General features: G+C 54.9%; 2 protein-coding genes across 2 annotated transcripts in view; one reads left to right on the forward strand and one right to left on the reverse strand.

Moving 5' to 3' along the window:
- The window catches only part of FBXL20 (F-box and leucine rich repeat protein 20), a 32,996-nt gene extending 21,035 nt beyond the window's left edge, over nt 1-11,961 (forward strand). Inside the window, exons 3-10 of the mRNA XM_032711054.1 lie at nt 2,397-2,492; nt 2,740-2,812; nt 4,912-4,986; nt 6,738-6,868; nt 8,226-8,286; nt 10,062-10,118; nt 10,929-11,141; nt 11,854-11,961. Of these exons, the coding sequence (XP_032566945.1) occupies nt 2,397-2,492; nt 2,740-2,812; nt 4,912-4,986; nt 6,738-6,868; nt 8,226-8,286; nt 10,062-10,118; nt 10,929-11,141; nt 11,854-11,961 (814 nt within the window). The remainder of the gene's footprint in view (nt 1-2,396; nt 2,493-2,739; nt 2,813-4,911; nt 4,987-6,737; nt 6,869-8,225; nt 8,287-10,061; nt 10,119-10,928; nt 11,142-11,853) is intronic.
- A 3,686-nt stretch (nt 11,962-15,647) lies between these two features.
- LOC116798736 (transcription factor CP2-like protein 1) lies at nt 15,648-19,795 on the reverse strand. Its single transcript, XM_032711340.1, has 15 exons — nt 19,669-19,795; nt 19,418-19,569; nt 19,254-19,324; nt 18,688-18,793; nt 18,514-18,620; nt 18,268-18,420; nt 17,944-18,054; nt 17,760-17,857; nt 17,631-17,685; nt 17,453-17,546; nt 17,283-17,373; nt 17,127-17,203; nt 16,220-16,365; nt 16,083-16,134; nt 15,648-16,001 (listed from the first exon to the last, which is right to left on the reverse strand). Exons 1-15 carry the CDS (start codon nt 19,749-19,751, stop codon nt 15,964-15,966), a joined length of 1,434 nt encoding a protein of 477 aa, XP_032567231.1. The 5' UTR covers nt 19,752-19,795; the 3' UTR covers nt 15,648-15,963.
- Between the last annotated feature and the right edge of the window lie 180 nt (nt 19,796-19,975).

Raw genomic sequence — 19,975 nt, forward strand, 5'->3', positions numbered from 1 at the left:
TCCCAGGGAGAGAGGGGAATCCTGGGCTCTTTGGAGGCTTCCAGTGAACACAGATTTGAAATAAAAAAAGCCTTTTCTGGATCTCTCGAGCCACAAGCGTTTGAATCCCTTTTCCCGCCAAACTCCTGGGCTGGTTCTGCTCCTGAGTGGAAGTTTGGGTTTATCCCTTGGAAATCCTGCTGCCCAGGGTGTAGCTCCCCTCCCATTCCCTGGGGAGTCTGTGTGAATGTCCAGGAGCCCCAGACTGGGGGAAGTTCCTCAGAATTCCCCGTCCTTGGCTGATGAGCTTCAGGGAACTGCTCCTTGTCTCTCCATCTTCAGAAGCTGAATAATCCCCCCCTTTCCCCTTCCCTTAGATCCTTTCCTCCATGGCATTTTTATTTCCTTAGCACCCTAAAGTAACAAACTGCTGTTAACCTGCCAGCTGTTGAATCCAGCTGTTTGGGTTTTTTTTGGGAATGCTGAGGGTGCCCTTCCTGTCTCCCCCAGGGCCGGGTGGTCGAGAACATTTCCAAGAGATGTGGGGGATTCCTGCGGAAGCTGAGCCTGAGGGGCTGCCTGGGAGTGGGGGACAACGCCTTAAGGTAGAGCTGCACCTTCTTCCTGCTTGGAATGGGCTGGGAAAGGGGGATTTGGCTCCATCCACCCAGGACTGAGATAATTCAGCACCATCGTGCCCGAGCCCCTCAGCCCCCGTGTGTGTGTGTGTGAGGGAAACCTCGAGGGCAGGGACAGACATTGTCATTTACCGCTTTAATTGGGCATTTTTAACCTCAGCCCGGGTTCAAAAGTCTCATTAAAATTCAATTTTTCTCGGTTCTCATTAAAATCCTGTCAGCTGCTGTTCCAAACTCAGGAGGGATTGGCACTGAGGGGCAGCTGAGGCCTTTAGCGGGGCTGGGAAATCCCAGGGCACGAGATGGGCCAGCAGAAATCACTGGTTTTCTGGATTTCCTTCTATTTTCTTGGGTTGGTTCTTTATTTTCGTAATTTTGTTCTTATTTTCTTGATTTTCTTTTCTATTTCTTGATTTTCTTCTCTATTTTCTGATTTTCTTTTCTATTTTCTTGATTTCTATTTTCTTGATTTCCTTATATTTCTTGATTTTCTTTTGTATTTTCTTGGTTTCCTTCTTTTACTTGTTTTCTTCTCAATTTTCTTGCTTTCTTCATTCTTTTTATTCTTGTCTCTTGATTTTTCTTGATTTTCTTGATTCCTGTTTCTTGATTATTTTCTCATTTCTTGATTTTCTTCTTGATTTTCTTCTTTATTGATTTTCTTTATTAGTTTTCTACTGATTTTTCTTTACTGATTTCCTTCTTTACTGATTTCCTTCTTTACTGATTTCCTTCTTTACTGATTTCCTTCTTTACTGATTCCTTCTTTACTGATTTCCTTCTTTATGATTTCTTCTTTACTGATTTTCTTCTTTACTGATTTTCTTCTTTACTGATTCTTCTTTATGTTTTTCTTTACTGATTTTCTTCTTACTGATTTTCTTCTTTACTGATTTTCTTCTACTGATTTTCTTCTTTATGATTTCTTCTTTACTGATTTTCTCTTACTGATTTTCTTCTTTACTGATTTCTCTTTACTGATCTTCTTTTTGATTTTCTTCTTATTTTTTCTTCTTTATGATTTTTCTTATGTTTTTTTTTGTTTCTTCTTTATGATTTTTCTTTATTGATTTTTCTTTATTGATTTCTTTTTTACTGATTTTCTCTTATAATTTTCTTCCTTATTTTTTCTTTATTGATTTTCTTCTTCATTGATTTTCTCCTTCATCGATTTTTCTTTTATTGATTTCTTCCTTATTTTTCTTTATTCCTCCTTTATTTCTTCTTTAACGCTCAAGACCGTTCTGCAAAACCTTAATGTGCTGTGTTACGTTTCACACAACTGCTGTAAAGCACTGGAATTCTGTTCCCTGACCAACCCAGTGTTTTCCCTCCCTTTCCCAAAGGACCTTTGCCAGAACTGCAGGAACATCGAGGTGTTGAACCTCAATGGCTGCACCAAGATCACGGACGCGTGAGTAGAGCTCTTCCCTCAGCCCTGGCTGCTCTTCCCTCAGCCTGAGCTCTTCCCTCAGCCCTGGCTGCTCCAGGGTGTGTTCTCCATCCCTTTTTTAAGGGAAAGCCAGGCTTGGGTGTGTGGGAGATCATGGAATCATGGAATGGGTTGGGTTGGAAGGGACCTTAAAGCCCACCCAGTCCCACCCTTGGACACATTCCACAATCCCAGGTTGCTCCAAGCCCCGTCAGCACTTCCCAAAGCCTCTCTGGGAATTCCATCCCAGTGTCCCCACCCCCCTGCTCCCCCAGAGTGCCCCTCCCATGGGATGGTGTGAGCTGGGATGGATCCATGGCAGGAGTTGTCTCCTGTCTCTCTTCCAGCACCTGCACGAGCCTCAGCAAGTTCTGCTCCAAACTCAGGCAGCTGGACTTGGCCTCCTGCACCTCCATAACCAACCTGTCCCTGAAAGCACTGAGGTAGGAGCCAGCAGCACTGGCTGTGCCAGCAAAATCATGGAATTAAGGTGGGAAAAGACCTCTTAAGACCACCCGGGGAACGTCCCCCCCGGAGCCGAGGTTTGGGAACTGTCCCCCCCAGGGGAGGGGGTGTGTGGGAGTGTCTGTGCTCATGGGCTTCCAGGAGTGGGCATTTCAGGGGTGAAAAAGCAGGATTGCCTCCCAAAACAAACCAGCATTCCCATGTTTTCCCCTCTCTCTCCCCAAGCGAGGGATGCCCGCTGGAACAGCTCATCATCTCCTGGTGCGACCAAGTGACCAAGGACGGGATCCAGGCCCTGGTCAGGGGCTGTGGGGGCTCAAAGCCCTGTCCCTGAAGGCTGCACCAGGTATGGCTCTGGAAAAGGGGGACAAGCACAGCTGGGATGTTCCTGCTGCTCCTCAGGGGGGGGGAGGAAACACTGGGCATTTCTTTTGCTTCCCAAAAAGTTCTGTCACCACATTTCCTCCCGCTCTGTTGGAGCTTTGTGGAAGCTCTTTAATGCTTGGAGCAGTGGGATAAGTCACAGACCCAGCTGGAGAATCCTTCTTTTCCCCATCTTCTCTTTTCCCATTGAGCAAATCATTTTCTGGAGGGGCTCCAAGTGTGTTATCCGTGGCCAGACCCATCCTTTGGGAAGGCTCGAGGGATTTCAGGGCTCTCCTTTCATGCCTGGGCAGGGAATTCCCTCCCTGTGTCCTTTGGGTTTGTAGTTACTCAAAGGGAATCTCTTTTCCTTGGAAAACACCTCTGGAACCACAGTCCTGTTCCCTCAAGCTCTGGAGTGTGTTTGGAGAGGGTCTGATACCTGGATTTTGGGATATAAAGGCTAAAAGGGTTTTTTTCTTGCCCCACTGTTATTTTTGTTATTTAAACTGACCTTCTTTTATGTTTCTTTACTCTACCTTGAAAAGTTGATCAATTAAATCCCTCCCTGTATTACAACTTTATTTATATCAATTATGAACTGGGGCGGGGGAACATCAACCCCTTATTTTAATGGAGAAAATATAAATAATATTAACACAAAACATTTTAAATAGTACAGTAAACACGTAATATAAAATAATACTTTTATTAAAAGCATTACTCTTAATAAAGAGTAATAAAGCCTTTTATTTTTAAAGCTTTTTAACCCCTGAGTCGGGTGTAAAACTCACTTGATCAAAGACAGAATCAGCTCAGCCTATTTTGGGAATCCAGGTCATGGGAACAGCTTGAGTTTCCAGGAATTTAGGGAGTCGTGAGTAATATTGATGGCAATCCATCCTTGGTATCCATTCCTTGCCATCTGCTCCTGGAGATTGAGGAATGGCAGGATTTTATCCTCAGGAATCACCCTGGGTGTGTTCCTGCTCCTCACTCTGGGATGAGACTCCTCAAGTTCCGTGGAATCAGAATCTCCTGAGCTGGAGGGGACCCACGAGGGTCAGCAAAGGCCAACTCCTGGAATTCCAGCATGGCTGGAATAATAAAAAGAAGGAGGAGAAGAGAAGAAGAAGAAAAGAAGAAGAAAATGAGGAAAGGAAAGGAAAGGAAAGGAAAGGAAAGGACAGGAAAGGAAAGGAAAGGAAAGGAAAGGAAAGGAGGAAAGGAAAGGAAAGGAAAGGACAGGAAAGGAAGGAAAGGAAAGGAAGGAAAGGAAAGGAAAGGAAAGGAAAGGAAAGGAAAGGAAGGAAAGGAAAGGAAAGGAAAGGAAAGGAAAGGAAAGGAAGGAAAGGAAAGGAGAAAGAAATGAGAAGAAAAAAAGGAAAGGAGGAAAGGAGGAGGAGAAGGAAATGAGAAGAAAAAAGGAAAGAAGGAAAGGAGGAGGAGAAGGAATGAGAAGAAAAAAGGAAAGGAGGAAAGGAGGAGGGAAGGAAATGAGAAGAAAAAGGAAAGAAAGGAAAGGAAGGAGGAGGAGAAGGAAAGGGAGGAGAAGAAGGAAATGAGAAGAAAAAAGGAAGAAGAAGAGGAGGAGGAGGAGAAGGAAATGGGAAGAAAAAAGGAAAGAAAATAAGAAAAGAATGTTGTTATTATTGTTACTGTTACTATTATTGCAATAATAATTATTTCTGCAATGTAAGTGTCCCTCGCAGGCCCCTGGGTGGTGAACATCCCCCTGATCCCTGTCAGGAGGGGTGATTTCCCCCCTTTCTGTGGGAAGTGTCCCTGTGGGATGAGCTCAGCTCTCCCTGGCTCAGGGATGGGGGTGTTGTGGGGCTGAGCTCTGTCCTTGGCGCCCCAAACCAGCCCCCCCAGGGCAGGAGCTCCCTCAGAGCGGGGGGGTTCTGTGGCTCTGCTGCCTTTCCCTCCTCCCCCAAAGGCCCCCAAAGCCCTTTTTTTTGGCCCCCCCAGCTCCAGTGGGTGGGTTTTAGCAGTGCCAGGCTGTCTCAGTGTCTGTGTTTGATCCCCCCCCAGCTCGAGGATGAGGCCCTGAAGTACATTGGAGCACATTGCCCCGAGCTGGTGACTTTAAACCTCCAAACCTGCTTGGTAAGTGAGGCTTCCCAACATTCCAAGCCCATCCCTGAGCAGAACCCTGTGGAATGTGCTCCGTCCCCGGTGCAGTTGCAGCTGAAACAGTGATGAAAAGCAGCTTTTTTGGTGCCATTCAGGAGGGTTGAATGAGCCCCAGAGCAGCCTTTGCTGTGTCAGGGTTGTCCCTCCCTTCCCTGCCCTCCCGAATTCATTTGCAGGATGAGCTGGAAAATTCTTTCCATCAGTCCTGGAGAGTGGCCCTACCAGGCCTTTCCTCTCGTCTCTTTGTGGAACTGAACCCAAAAATGCAGTTTTCCTGCACAGAAGGGCCCTGAGCCAGTCTGCAGTGCCAAAATGTGCATTTATGCCAAAAAATAGCTTGGAATGGGCTCTCTGTGCATGCCATCACACAGTTAGTCTGGAACAGCAGCTGGGCAAGCCTCTTCCTTTTCCAAGGAAGTGGGCCCTGTGTCCAGGGATGGGGCTGGATAAACCCCCTGTGTCTGGGAATGGGGCTGGATAAACCCCCTGATTCTGGGAATGGGGCTGGGTGGGATCCTTGTGTCTGGGAATGGGGCTGGATGGGATCCCTGTGTAGGGAATGGGGCTGTATGGGATTCCTGTGTCTGGGAATGGGGCTGGATGGGATCCCTGTGTCTGGGAATGGGGCTGGATGGGATCCTTGTGTCTGGGAATGGGGCTGGATGGGATCCCTGTGTCTGGGAATGGGGCTGGATGGGATCCCTGTGTCTGGGAATGGGGCTGGATGGGATCCTTGTGTCTGGGAATGGGGCTTGATGGGATCTCTGTGTTTGGGAATGGGGCTGGATAAACCCCCAGTGTCTGGGAATGGGGCTGGATGGGATCCTTGTGTCTGGGAATGGGGCTGGATGGGATCCTTGTGTCGGGAATGGGGCTGGATAGGATCTCTATGTCTGGGAATGGGGCTGAATGGGATCTCTGGTTCTGGGAATGGGCTGGATGGTATCCCTGTGTTGGGAATGGGGCTGATGGGATCTCTGTGTTTGGGAATGGGGCTGGATAAACCCCCAGTGTCTGGGAATGGGGCGCTGTATGGGTCCCTGTGTCTGGGAATGGGACTGGATGGGATCCTTGTGTCTGGAATGGGCTGGATAGGATCTCTTGTCTGGGAATGGGCTGAATGGGCTCTGGTTCTGGGAATGGGGCTGGATGGTATCCCTGTGTCTGGGAATGGGGCTTGGATGGGATCTCTGGTTCTGGGAATGGGGCTGGATGGGATCCCTGTGTCTGGGAATGGGACTGGATGGGATCCCTGTGTCTAGGAATGGGGCTGAATGGGATCTCTGGTTCTGGGAATGGGGCTGGATGGGATCCCTGTGTCTGGGAATGGGACTGGATGGGATCCCTGTGTCTAGGAATGGGGCTGGATGAGATCCCTTTGTCTGGGAATGGGGCTGGATGGGACTCCCTGTGTCTGGGAATGGGGCTGGATGGATGCCCTGTGCCCAGGGATGGTCTTTCCAAGCAGGAATAGCAAAGGCAGGAATCCCAAGCCCCTTCCCCATCCCTCCCAGGCCCTGCTCCCCGAACATCTCCCTGCACACGGAAAATCACTTCCCCAACATTTCCAAGCCACTCCAGTGGGGTTTTCCCTGTCCCAGCTGCTCCAGCAAAACCCCTCGGTGCATTTTTGGGTCGAGGGAGCCCAGAACTCCTTCTGGGGCTGGAACTGTGGGAGGGGAAATCCGTGGAATCTCATGTGGAATCTCACGTTCGTCCCGCAGCAAATCACGGACGACGGGCTGATCACCATCTGCAGGGGCTGCCACAAGCTGCAGTCCCTGTGTGCCTCAGGCTGCTCCAACATCACTGATGCCATCCTCAACGCCCTGGGGCAGAACTGCCCTCGCCTCAGGTGGGTGTGCCCCGGAATTCCCCGGAATTCCCACCTCCACGTGGAGCGGGGGGTCCTGGGGGAGCGCTCGGGTACCACCGGGGCTGTTTTCAGCCTTCCTGGAAGGGCAGTTTTTATCCCTGAGCTTCATGCAGGTGTGTTCTTTTATGGATGAGCAGAGGAAAAACCAGATTCCTGGTTAAAACTAGTTAAAAATCTGGTTGAAAACCAGATTCCTGGTTAAAACATGGTTAAAAATCAGATTCGATTTCAGCCTCTGAAGGTCTTCCTGGAAGGGCGTTTTTTTATCCTTGAGCTTCATCCAGGTGGGTTTTTTTATGGGATGAGCAGAGGAAAAACCAGATTCCTGGTTAAACCTTGTTAAAATCTGGTTTAAAACCAGATTCCTGGTTAAATCTGGTTAAAACCAGATTCCTGGTTAAAACTTGGTTAAAAAACAGATTCCTGGTTAAAAATCAGGTTCGTTTTCAGCCTCTGAAGGTCTTCTTGGAAGGGCCTTTTTTATCCTTGAGCTTCATCCAGGTGGGGTTTTTTATGGGATGAGCAGAGGAAAAACCAGATTCCTGGTTAAAAACCAGATTCCTGGTTAAAAACCAGAATTTGTTTTCAGCCTCTGAAGGTCTTCCTGGAAGGGCAGTTTTTATCCCTGAGCTTCATCCAGGTGTTTTCTTAATGGGATGAGCAGAGGAAACCAGATTGCTAGTTAAAAGCTGGTTAAAATCTGGTTAAAACCAGATTCCTGGTTAAACTGGTTAAAAATCTGATAAAAAAACCAGATTCCTGGTTAAAAATCAGATTTATTTTCAGCCTCTGAAGGGTTTTCCTGGAAGGGCAGGTTTTATCCCTGAGCTTCATCCAGGGATTTGTTTTATGGGATGAGCAGGGGGGAAAACCAGATTCCTGGTTAAAACCTGGTTAAAAACCAGATTCCTGGTTAAAACCTGATTAAAAATCTGGTTGAAAACCAGATTCCTAGTTGAAAATCAGATTTCTGGTTTTTAAACTCGTGTGAATGAAGCTGGAGTAAAAGAGCTCCTGCCTTGGTACCCACTGAGTAACTCTCCTCTTACAACTCTGGGAAACAGCTGGAAGACAGTGCCAGGCTCTTCCCAGTGACAGGACATAAACTAAAACTCGGGAAGTTCCTCCTCAACGTGAGGAAGAGCTTCATTCCATGGGGAGCAGCTGCCCAAGGGTGGTCGTGGATCCCCCTCTCCGGACATTCCAACCCCACCAGTGTCCCCCAGCCTGGATGATCCCAAGGGCTCCCTCCTGGGATTCTCCTTGGATGTCCTGGGATTCTCCTGGGATCCTCCTGGGATTCTGGGACCCTTCCATGGCTCCTCTTTCCCTGCAGAATACTGGAGGTGGCGAGGTGTTCCCAGCTGACCGACGTGGGCTTCACCACCCTGGCCAGGGTAAGGGCTCCTTCCCTCCTTCCCCTCTTCCTTTTTTTCTGGGATAAATAACAAAAAAAAAGAAAAAAACCAAAAAAACTCCAGTAGATTTCGGGAAAATTTTTTATCTCGGTGTTTGGGTGGAATCCAAGTCACAAAAATTAGGGTTCGTGGTTATCTTTAAGTTACAAAAATAAGAGTTTGTGGAAGCTAAGTTACCAAAAAAAATAGGGTTTGTGGAGTCTAAATTGCAAAAATTGGGGTTTACGGGCTCTTTAAGTTGCAAAAAGTAGGATTTATGGAATCTGGGTTGTAAAAGGGTTTATGGGATCTCTGGCATGGACCCACAGGTCTGGGAGGGATTACATCCAAACCACATGGAACATTAAATACTTGGGAGTTACAGACTTTGCTGCTTGGTTTTTGAGGTTCATCTGTGTTACCTGCACATGACCCTAAATTTAATTACCTTAATTACCATTAAAACCCTCTGTGCTTTTAAATGAGCGAAATTTCCTTCACTATCCTTGGTGCTGTTCTTAAAGAAGAGGGAAAATTTCCTTCCAGTCCTGATATTTCATGGAGAAAACCCCCTAATTTTTAAAGAAAACTGTCTTTGTGGTGGTTATATTTATATCTATATTTATATCTATATTTATATTTATATCTATATTTATATTTATTGTCTGAGCTTTACACTGAGTTTGGGTGTTTGGTTTTCTCTTTATTCCCAGAACTGCCATGAGCTTGAAAAATGGACCTGGAAGAGTGTGTCCAGTAGGAAATGTTTCTCTTTTGGCACAGTGTGGAAAGCTGGTGAAAAATCAGTAGATTGTCTCCAGATTAGGACCTAATTTAGAATCCTGAGCAGTCAGACTGGCTGGATTTAGAGAAGAAAATTTGGGTTTTATCCTTGTTTTGTATTTCATTTTAATGCTGCTGCTGTAAATGATAAATATTTATTGGGAATAGGTGTCAGGTCATGTCATGAATGTGTGAGGTGGGATTTCTGATGTGGGATGAAATCCCAGGGAATGCTCTTTACACCCATATGTTGCTAAAAATGGTGGGATTTTCCTCTGGCAGGTGGTTGGGACGGTGGTTGTAGAGGGCTGGAATCAAACTGGGCTGCAGCATTTACAGGGAAAAGGGTTGGATTGACTCGAGATCCCATGGAAAAACCTCCAGCCCCAAGGGTAGACTGGAAGTGGATCCAGCCCAAGGAGGGAACAGGGCTGTGGTTCCTCCCTGGGAACAGCCTGGCCTGGGGTTCTGCCTTCCTGGGGTTCCCAGGGCACAAACCCAGGAGCTGCCAGGAGGAAATGACACCCGTCCAGACGGGAAGGGACGGAAAAGGATCCCAAAAAAAGGAACGAGGGAAGCGGGGCCGAGCCTTGGCCTGACACAAACCCGTCCCAGGCACCTCCCTGGGGGACCTTGGGGTTAGAAACCATTGTGTGAGTCTCCTTCTTCCTGCAGAAAACCAGGAACAATCCATGGGCTGTGGGAGGGATCCTGAGTCCTCCTGAACCCCCGGGAGCTCCTTTGCCTCTTGGAATTGTGAGCTGATCTCAACTCCTTGAGGAACTTAAGAACAACCCACTGGTCCCTTTGCCTGCAGAGGGCAGGAGCTGATTCCATGAGGAGATGAGTTCCTGAGGGCTTCAGGAGAGTGGCTGTGGGGAAAACTCAGGGATTTGGGAAAATTCTGCCATTTTTTTTATTCATAGAGAGGAAAAATTAAGTCGTTGTGCACCACACCCAAAGTTAAGGGGCCCTTTCCTCTTCTCTTCCAGATAACAGACAGCACCCTAATCCAGCTTTCCATACACTGTCCACGGCTCCAAGTCCTGGTGAGTATTCCAAGGGAGACTTCCAGCACTTGAAACAGAGGGATCTTAAACCCTCTCTGACTTCACAGTCGTGTTGCAACCGCTGGGAAGATTCTACTGGAAACCCGACCCTGAGGAACCTCTTGTCCCTCCCCTGCTGCTCCCACTGATCCCACAGAAGGGCTGTGGGACGTGGGTTCTCCCTGTGAGCAGAATTCCCAGTGGAATCTGCTGAATCCCCCCCCCCAAAAAAAACCACACCAAGTGGTGCCATCGTGTTCCTGCTGGTTCTTGGACCCAATTCCAGGGCCCTTCCCACAGTGGGTGAGGCCAAAGGTGTCCCAAAGGTGGGTTCTCCCGTTGCAGGGGTGTTTGTGGGATTTCTGTGCCACCCTGTGGGTCTCATCCCTGCAGAGCTGCCTTTCCCATTCACAGAATCATGGGATGGTTTGGGTTGGAAGAGACCTTGGAGCTCGTCCAGTTCGTGGCCGGGGACACCTCCCACTGTCCCAGGTTGCTCCAGCCTGGCCTTGGACACTTCCAGGGATGGGGCAGCCACAGCTTCTCTGTGCCAGGGCCTCCCCACCCTCACAGGGAAGGGTTTTTATCCACTCCAACTGGAAGTTTTCCCCTTGGATGCACAGAGCCCACAGAGCCCAGTGGCTCCAGTGCCGGGAGGGAGCACAGACCAGTCCTAAAACCCACTCTGCAAACCAGCCCAGCCCCACCCAACACAGCCCACCCTCCCTCGTGTCCCCAGGGAGGTCGGGGCTGGATTTTGGGGTGGCAGGAGCCGCGTGTGACCCCCGAACTCGCTGTGTTTGGGCGCAGAGTTTGTCCCACTGTGAGCTGATCACGGACGACGGGATCCGTCACCTCGGGAACGGCGCCTGCGCCCACGACCGGCTGGAGGTGATCGAGCTGGACAACTGTCCCCTCATCACCGACGCCTCCCTGGAGCACCTCAAGAGCTGCCACAGCCTGGAGAGGATAGAGCTGTACGACTGCCAGCAGATCACCCGGGCGGGGATCAAGAGACTCAGGGTGAGCGGGAAGGGAGGCGCCGCTCCGGCCGGGATTGGGAGGGGGGTTATCCATGGGAGGAGCCCTCATCACCTCATCACCATCGTTGGTGGATCTGGAGTCAGGGAATTGTGGAGTGGTTTGGGTGGGAAGGACCTTAAACCTCGTCCAGTTCCACCCCCCAGGGACACCTCCTGCTATCCCAGGTTGCTCCAGCCTGGCCTGGGACACTCGCAGGGATGGAGCAGCCACAGCTTCTCTGGGAATTCCATTCCAGCCCCTCACCCCCCCTCACAGGGAGAAACTTTTCCACAGTATCCCCTCCCAAATCCATGTCTCCCTCTGTAAAGGAAGAGTCCTGATCACATTTTATCTGCAGGGAGAACTTGGGTCTGCCAAGTAACGTCATAAAATCATGGAATGGTTTGGGGTGGAAGGGACCTTGGAGCTTGTCCAGTTCACGAGCAGGGACACCTCCCACCAGACCAGGTTGCTCCAGCCTGGCCTTGGACACCTCCAGGGATGGAGATGATGTTCTGTCCCCCACAGCTACCAGAGGATTAATGGGATAGGAAAAAACCTCATTCCCTCCTCATTCCCTGTAACCCTCCTTGGGGGGGGGATCCCGCAGGTGAACCCGCAGTGCTCCCCGTGGATTTGAGGCGTGGCCCAGGTGCTCCAGGTGTGCTCCACCCCCTCTGACCCCTCTCCCTGCCCTTCTTTACCGTTCCAGACCCACCTCCCCAACATCAAGGTCCACGCCTACTTCGCCCCGGTGACCCCCCCGCCCTCGGTGGGCGGGAGCCGACAGCGCTTCTGCAGATGCTGCATCATCCTATGACGCTGGAATGCTCATCCTGGCAAACTGAGGCTGGAATTGCGCCCGTGGCATTCCGGGGGACACACCAGTATCTTGGAGGGAGGCGATCCCGGTGTCGTTTGCGAGGGCCAGTGAGCGGGGCTGGGAGCCCCCCGGAGCCCCCCGGGATCCCCCCTGTGCCGGCGGGAACGGGGACTCGGCGGGAGCCGCAGCTGGGACAGCTTTGGATCGGGATAATCCCGGCCCATCCCCGCTGGGCTTGCTCAGCTGAACCCCCCCCTGCGGGAAGGACGGGAGGGCTTCCGACCCGGAATGACTGATGCTGCTGGTGGGGTTGGAATGGGAACCAGAATCCTTGGAAGTGGGGGCTGGGGGACAGGAGAGGGACTCGCTTTAACCCCCGCAGCCGTTGTCCAGGAGGGAAAAAACCCCAACAAACCTGAAAATCCCAACAAGCTCCACGTCCGTTTTTCAGCGAGGGAGTGAAGGAGCAGCTGCTGGGCCGGGATTCCCCTGGGAGCCAGGATTTGCTTGGAACCCAGGATGTACCTGGGAGCCAGGGATCCCCTGTGCTCCCACATGGGAAGCTCCCGTGTCTCTCCCATATCCACACTGTCCAGCTCGGAGGCTTTCCCAGGTGGTTGTGGTAGACCTTGGAATCTGTGATGTCGGATTTTTTGACCCTCCCCACCTCCTACTTTTTTTCCTTTTTTTTGTTTTTTTTTTTTTCCTTTCAGCGGGTTTTTAATTCAGTCATTTCTTTGACATCTCCCAGCCCAAAGTGATGAATCCTTAATTTCAGTTTTAAAAAGGAAATTTATTTTTTCCCAGGAGAAGCCCGAGCCTGTCAGGAAGGTTTTTAAGGAACAGGTCGAGCTGCACCCCAGGCTGGGCTCTCGTGGGATTTCTTGGCCTGTTTGAGCAGGGGTTGGGTGTCCAAATTTATTCTGATTTCAGGTTTTATCCCAGTGACAAGGATATAATTCCCAATACAGGGAATAATATATATATATATTTATATATAATTCTCAATACAGGGATAAAGTTCTAGTCTGTGTTCCAGCGACTGTAAGTTCCCTCCTCCTGTCCTTTCCCTCCATCCCTTCATCTTATCCCCAAGGAAAAGCAAAGTAGAACCTCTTTGCTTGTTGCCCTCTTGAAGAAATAAGGATTCCCTGATGGAGCAGGACTGGGATCCACCCTGGCTCCAGGGAGCACTGGGGGCTTTCCCGACCTTCCCACCTTCCACAGGTAAGTGTGGAGCCCCCAGGAGGACCCACAGGGATGGAAAGGGGTTGGGATGAGCCAGGCCCAGCTCTGGGGGGGGGGAGGGAGGGTGGGGGGGGGTTTGGGGGCTGGTTTTGGGGGCGTTTCAGGCAAAATCAGCGCAGGTGCTCCAGGGGAGCACGGAGAGCACGGACTGATCCGGGCATTCCAGGTGCCTGGGGTGGAACTGCTGGGCAGATCCCAAGGGTTTAACGGGGCAGGGCCTGGATCAGGCTCCGGGGGGAGCTGAGCTGTGTCAGTCATTCCCGCTGGATGGAAGGAGCCCTCGTGTCCGTGGATATTCCCGCCCGCCTGGGGCTGAACCGCCGAGGAACTGGGGCCTCCCCTCGGTCCTGAGGAATTCCTTTGGTGGGAGAAGAGCAGGTGCAGCACCAGGAACGGCTCTCCCGGGCTCTGGGGGGGTTGTTTTCTCACCAGGAGTTTGCTCCAAGGACAACGAGCTGCCTCCCAGGCTCTCCAGGCACAGGAGGGTCCCCGGGGGCTGCACTCCCTCCACCTCCCCCCCAGTCCCCCCAGTCTGTGCTCATGGTCTGCTGGGAGGAACTCCAGGCTGCTGTGGTTAAAAGGATACTGTCAATGCCTTCCTGTAGATGCTTTTAATCCCTTATATTTATTCAAATCCCCTTTAGCGCTGTGGATTCTCCCTCTCTCCTCGAGAGAGAGAGAGAGGGGCTTCATTTCCAGAACTTTCTCCAGGTTTCAGGGTGGCAGAGGATGGTGATCACCCAGCAATCACAGGATTTGCACAACTCTGGGAAAAAAGCAAAACAAAACACTTTGTTCAGTTCATACTGTGGCAGGGGAGAGTGAAAAGTGGGATTTCGGGGGCGGGGTGTAGTTGGCTGACTGGATTCCTTTGGAACAGAGCAGAGTTTTCCGGGGAAAACTCAAGAACACAGAACCCAAAGCATTCTCTTTTTCTGTTTGCCAACCAGGGTGGCAGCATTAAGGTAGCTCAAAACTACTTGACAGTGTCCTTTTAAATCAATTATCCGTCTTCAAATGGACTCTTCCTGATGTTTGTATTTATAAGTACCAATAAACACCATTTTCCAAGCCCTGTCTCACCCGAGGGATAACTTTGGGCGGGAAAATCCACCTCCTGCAGGTTCACACACCTCCAGGTGTGTGAACCCCTGGCATGGAGTCATGGAATGTTTTGGGTGGGAAGGGACACCCCCAGGGACACCTTCCACTGACAAAGGTTGCTCCAACCCTGGGATCCTTCCCGAGGGGCTGGTGAGGGGTGAGGGGGCTCAGCCCCCCCTCAGGTGGCTGTGAAGGGTGTTGGGCACTGGGAGTCTGCTCCCAAAATTTAGAGGAATTGCCCCGTCCTGTGATTTTTGAGGTGTTAAAGGTCCAGGCCTGGACGAGGATCCCACCCTGGTGCCAAACCCAGCTGGGGCAGCTCCTCGAGTCCATCCCTGGAGCTGTTCCCTGTCCTCCCTTGGGAACCTCCCAGGTTGTGTCCCCAGTCCTGGGGTGGGGGCTGGACTGTCTGTTCCCACCTCCCAACAGAGTTTTCCTGTGACCTGGACCTGCCTTCCAGCTCCTGCCCTGCTCCCAACTCCCGCTGGGCCTCCCCGTGCCCTCGGAGTGCAGACGGGGCAGGGACAAAGGGATTTCTCCAGGGAATCAGCCCCGGACCTCCTGGACAAAGGGACCTTTCCAGGGAATCAGCCCCGGACTTCCTGGATTAGGAGATCCTCCAGCAGATCCCGTGCAACCAAAAACGAGGCTTTTCTGCTCTTTTGAGGCACTTTTTACCCCAATCCCATGAGTGCTCCCACAGAGGGGGAGGACGGGGTGAGCATGACAGGCTGGTTTCAAACAAGGACTTGGACAAATTCCTCTTTTCTGATCCTCACTGTAATTTCCTCTGTATTTTTATTTGGTTTTCTCTGTGTTGCTCGTGGCTGGCCCACGGTGTCGTGGGGTTTGGGTTGATTTTGGGTTTGGTTTTTTTTTTTTTTTGGACAGGGGGGGTCAGTGTGACAAAGTTCTTGGCTTGTTCACGAGTTCTTGGTGACAGTGTCCTGAAAAATGAGGTTTAAAACATTTTGGCCTCTTCTGGCGAAGGACTGTGTGGTTGAAGGGTGGGTTTTTTTTTTTTTTGGGGGGGGGGTATTCCCTTTAGCTTTATTTTCCACCTCAAGGTTTCTGTCCTCCCTCCCTCTGTGCCAAATCCTGGCAGAGCCTCCTTGTGCTGCAGCTTAGGGGGAGCAAAATAATGGAGAAAATTGAGGAGAAGCCTCTTTCCCTCCTCTGTGCAAATCCCTCCCCCTTTCCCAACTCCAGCTCTGTCCCAGTCGGGGTTTTTAACCCATTTTTTCCTCGGGGGGGGGCTCAGTCTGAGGGACTGGGAGCAGGAGCTGAGCCTTGTCCCGGTGCTCCCTCGGGTCTGTGGTGCAGAGAGCTGGGAAATGTTGTTTTAATGGTGTGATCTGTGCTTTTTCCTGGACGCTGGGGGTATAATAATGCATTAACTGAAAGGAAAGGTGTAGATATAGATATATAATATATGTAGCTGAGGTGGGGGGATGCCAAACCCCCGCGGGCACCACGGGGATGAGGTCACTCTCCATGCCAGGCTCCTCTCCCCATTCCAGGGCTCTGCTCTCCATCCCGGGGTTCCTCTCTCCATCCCGGGGTTCCTCTCTCCATCCCGGCCCGGCTCCAGCTCCACTCCCGTGGGATTTGTCCCTTCCCGGGCTCCCGCAGCTCCGGGGCCGGGTCCTACCGCAGCAGCAGCTGGAAGCCCTCGGGGCCGGGGGCTGCCCGGGGAGGACGGGGCTCAGCCGGGGCCACCGATCGCCCCCTGCCCGGCCCCGCCCACCCGCGGCCCCCCCCGGTACCTTTGGCGATCGCCACCACGAAACTGGTCTCGTCCTGGAGGGTCCTGAGCATCTGTGGGGCACGGGGGGGGGGCATGAGAGGGGCCGGGGGGGCCCGGCCCGTGTCTGTCACCCCCTGGGTGTCCCCGTGTCCTCACCGCGTCGCTGACGAGGACGTGGATGCCGGAGGGTCCCTGCCGGGAGAGCCGCAGGATCTGGCCCGGGGGGAGCCCCAGGAGCTCCGCGAGCTTCCCGGTGAGCTCGGCCACCGTCAGCTGCTCCAGGTGCAGCTCCTGGTACAGCCCTGGGATGGGATGGGACGGGATGGGATGGGACAGGACTGTAAGCGCCCACCCTCCATCCCTGCTCTGCCCTGCACCTGAACCCCTCACACACCCCTGAGCCCCCTCACACCGCAATGAGCCCCCACCCCACACCCCTGAGCCCCCTCCTCACACACCTGAGCCCCCTCACACACCCCTGAGCCCCCTCCTCACACACCCCTGAGCCCCCACCCCTCACACACCTGAGCCCCCTCACACACCCCTGAGCCCCCACCCCAAACACCTGAGCCCTCTCACACACCCCTGAGCCCTCACCCCACACACCCCTGAGCCCCCTTCTCACACACCTGAGCCCTCACCCCACACACCTGAGCCCCCTCACACACCCCTGAGCCCCCACCCCACACACCCCTGAGCCCCCACCCCCCCACCTGAGCCCCCACCCCACACACACGTAAACCCCCTCACACACCTGACCCCCCCCACACACCTCAACCCCTCACCCCACACACCTGAGCCCCCTCACACACCTCTGAGCCCCCACCCCACACACCCCTGAGCCCCCTCACACCCCTGAGCCCCCACCCCACATACCTGAGCCCCCTCACACACCCCTGAGCCCCCTCCTCACACACCTGAGCCCCTTCCTCACACACCTGAGCCCTCTCACACACCCCTGAGCCCCCTCACACACCTCTGAGCCTCCACCCCACACACCTGAGCCCTCACCCCACATCCCTGAGCCCCCTCACACACCCCTGAGCCTCCACCCCACACACACCTGAGCCCGCGTCCTCTCCACCCTCAGCCCCGCCGGGCTCCCGCGCCACGTAGAGGGTCAGCCGGGGCCGCGGGCACCTGAGGGGGCAGAGAAGGGTCTGGCAGGGGGGGCTCGGGACGCGGCCGGGCCTCCCGGGGGTCCCCAAAAGGAGCCCACCTGCCCGCCAGCGCGTGGCACAGGCGGATGCCGTCGGGGGCCCCGCAGATCTGGATCAGGTCCCTCCGGGAGAGCTTCAGCAGGTCGGCGCCTGCGGACAGGGGGGGTCAGGGGGCGGCAGATGGGGGGGGTGGGCTCTTCCCCCTTCCCACCCCGGCCGGGGGTCTCACCCGTGAAGTTGGCGAACACGCGGGCGCAGGCGGAGAAGCGGCGCCGGAGGAGCCACTGCTGCGTCTCCAGGGGGGACGCGCAGGGACTCAGCGCCTGCGGGGGACGGGGGGGCTCAGAGGGGGGGCGTCCTCAGCCCACCCAGCCCCTCCCGGGGGGGCTCTCGGGGGGCTCCCTCACCTCGCCGGGACTCTCGGCGGGTCCCTCGGCAGCGCAGGCGGGCGACACACACCCCCTGCGGGAGGGGCCGGGGCTCAGCGGGGACCCCAACAGTGCGAGGGGGGGGGGGTCCCGAGGGGCCCCACTCACCTCTCGGGGCTCAGCAGCTTGAAGGGGTGCGGGGTCGGCAGTCCCGGGGTGCCCGGGGGGCTGTGGGGGGCACCCAGCGCGTCCGGCCACGGGGCGCACTGAGGGTGGAGGGGAGTCATGGCCAGAGGGGCTCGGGGGGGGCACCCCCGGCCCGCGGGGAGGGGGGGCCGGGGCCGGGTCCCACCTCGGCCAGCACGGTGCTCTCGTAGGACGGCTGGAATTTCTCCCGCTCCGGCGGCGGCTGCTTCTCCACCTTTTCCCGGTCCGTCTTCAGCTTCCTATCGGCCCCCTTGGGCTGTGCCGGGGGGTGAGGGAGGCCCCGGGACCCCCGGGACTCCGGATCCCTGAGGCACCCGGACCACTGGGGTACCCAGACCCCCACCCACCCCCCCCTCCCGCGCACCCACCCCCAGCTCTGCCGCGGGCGCTGCCCCGCGCTCAGGGCGGGATTTCCCAGTACAGGGGGCACTGGTCACACTGGGGTCACTGGTGCCCCCCCCCCCGATACCTTGAACACCTTGACCAGGCAGCTGGCGGAGTGCAGGTGCTCGGGGGGGTCCCCCTTGCCCCCCACCCCGAAGGTGTCGATCTGGATGCGGAAGGGGACCCCCTTCTCCCCCCCGTTCTTGCGCAGCGTGAACTCGGTGCTGATGCAGTGAACCTGCGGGGGGGGGGGGGGGTACAGCGGGGTCGAGGGTGGCCTTTGGGACCTCCCCCCAGTCCCCCAGAGCCCCCCAACCCCCCTGGCTCCCACCTGCACGAACACGGACGTGCGCCTGGAGGGGTCCCACAGGAATTCCACCGTGTTGAGCAGCGTGGGGTGGATTTGGGGCTCGAGGACGCCGACGGAGAGCGGGATGTCTGCGGGAGGAGGGTGAGCGCGGCCCCCGCAGCCCCAACCCGGGGGTCCCCCGGCCCCGGCACCCACCGATGTCGAGGATTCGGTCGCCGGGGCGGCTCCACCGCCAGCCCTCGAGCTGCTGCTGCTCCGAGTATTGCAGGCGCCGGTCGTGGAAGGACACCCGGACCACGCTCTGGGGACAGTGGTGGCCACGGGCTGAGCCCACGGCCGGACACACGGACACGGGCTGAGCCCACGGACACGGCCCCACAGGAGACTGTGCTGGACAGGCCTGGGCTGGGGCTGAGCTGGGCTGAAATGGGGCTGAACTGGAGCTGAACCCGATCTGAACTGGAGCTGGAATGGGACTGAGCTGGGACCGGACCAGAGCTGAGGTGGGGCCGAACTGGGGCAGAAATGAGGAAGAACTGGGATGGGGCTGGACTGGGACAGAACTGGCGATGAACAGGGGTTGAGATGGGGCTGGACTGGGGTAGAACTGGGACAGAACTGGGGCCGAGTTGGGGCTGGACTGGGACAGAACTGAGTCTGGGCGGGGGCTCTGGCACAGCTGAACCGGGACTGCAGCCCAGAGCTCTGCCCTGAGCCTCCCCACGTCCCTCCCCGTCCTGGGGGTCCCCACCCCGGCTCACCTTGACCATCCTCCGTCCCTCCGCGGGGTCCCCCCGGGGGGTCCCCACCATGCGGATCTCGTACGACTGCCCTGGGGAGGGGGGGGGAGAAAAGGGGGTAAAAGTGGGTGCTGAGCCCCCGGGGAAGGGGCGCGTCCCTCCCCCAGAGCCCCCCCCGGACTCACCCTGGTTGAGGTAGGTGAGGGTCTCCTCGTGGTGCCGCACGGCGGGGGAGGTGGGGGCGCACAGGATGTACTGGAACGCCGGGAATGCCGGCTGGGACGTGGAGATGCCGTTGGGCTCCTCCTGCTTCAGGTAGGGCAGGACTGGGGGGTCCCTGCGGGAAAACAGCACCCCCCCCCCCCAAAAAGGGTGGGCACCCAGCCGTGCCTCGGTTTCCCCCAAAACCATCGGATTTGGGGGGTGGGGGCGGTACCTGAGCACCCCAGAAGGGGGGAGGGGGTACATGTCCCCGGCGCTGGACCAGTAGTGGTCGGGTTGGCCGTGCCAGAAGAGCATTTTGGGGGGGGCTCAAGGGGGGGACACCCAACGAACAGGGTGGCAGCAGAGAGGGACAGGCGGGTGCCCCCCCCATGGCTTTATAGGCACAGGGAGGGGTGATGTAAGCGGGGTTGGGCCCAGTTTGGCCCAGTTGGGCCCAGTTTGAGGTGTTGACAGTAAATAGTAGGGGGGGGGGGGAGGGGGCACCGTGTTTGTTGTCACAGAGGGAGGGGAGGACACAC

Source organism: Chiroxiphia lanceolata, chromosome 26, assembly GCF_009829145.1.
Source record: "Chiroxiphia lanceolata isolate bChiLan1 chromosome 26, bChiLan1.pri, whole genome shotgun sequence".
NCBI classification, from domain to species: Eukaryota; Metazoa; Chordata; class Aves; order Passeriformes; family Pipridae; genus Chiroxiphia; species Chiroxiphia lanceolata.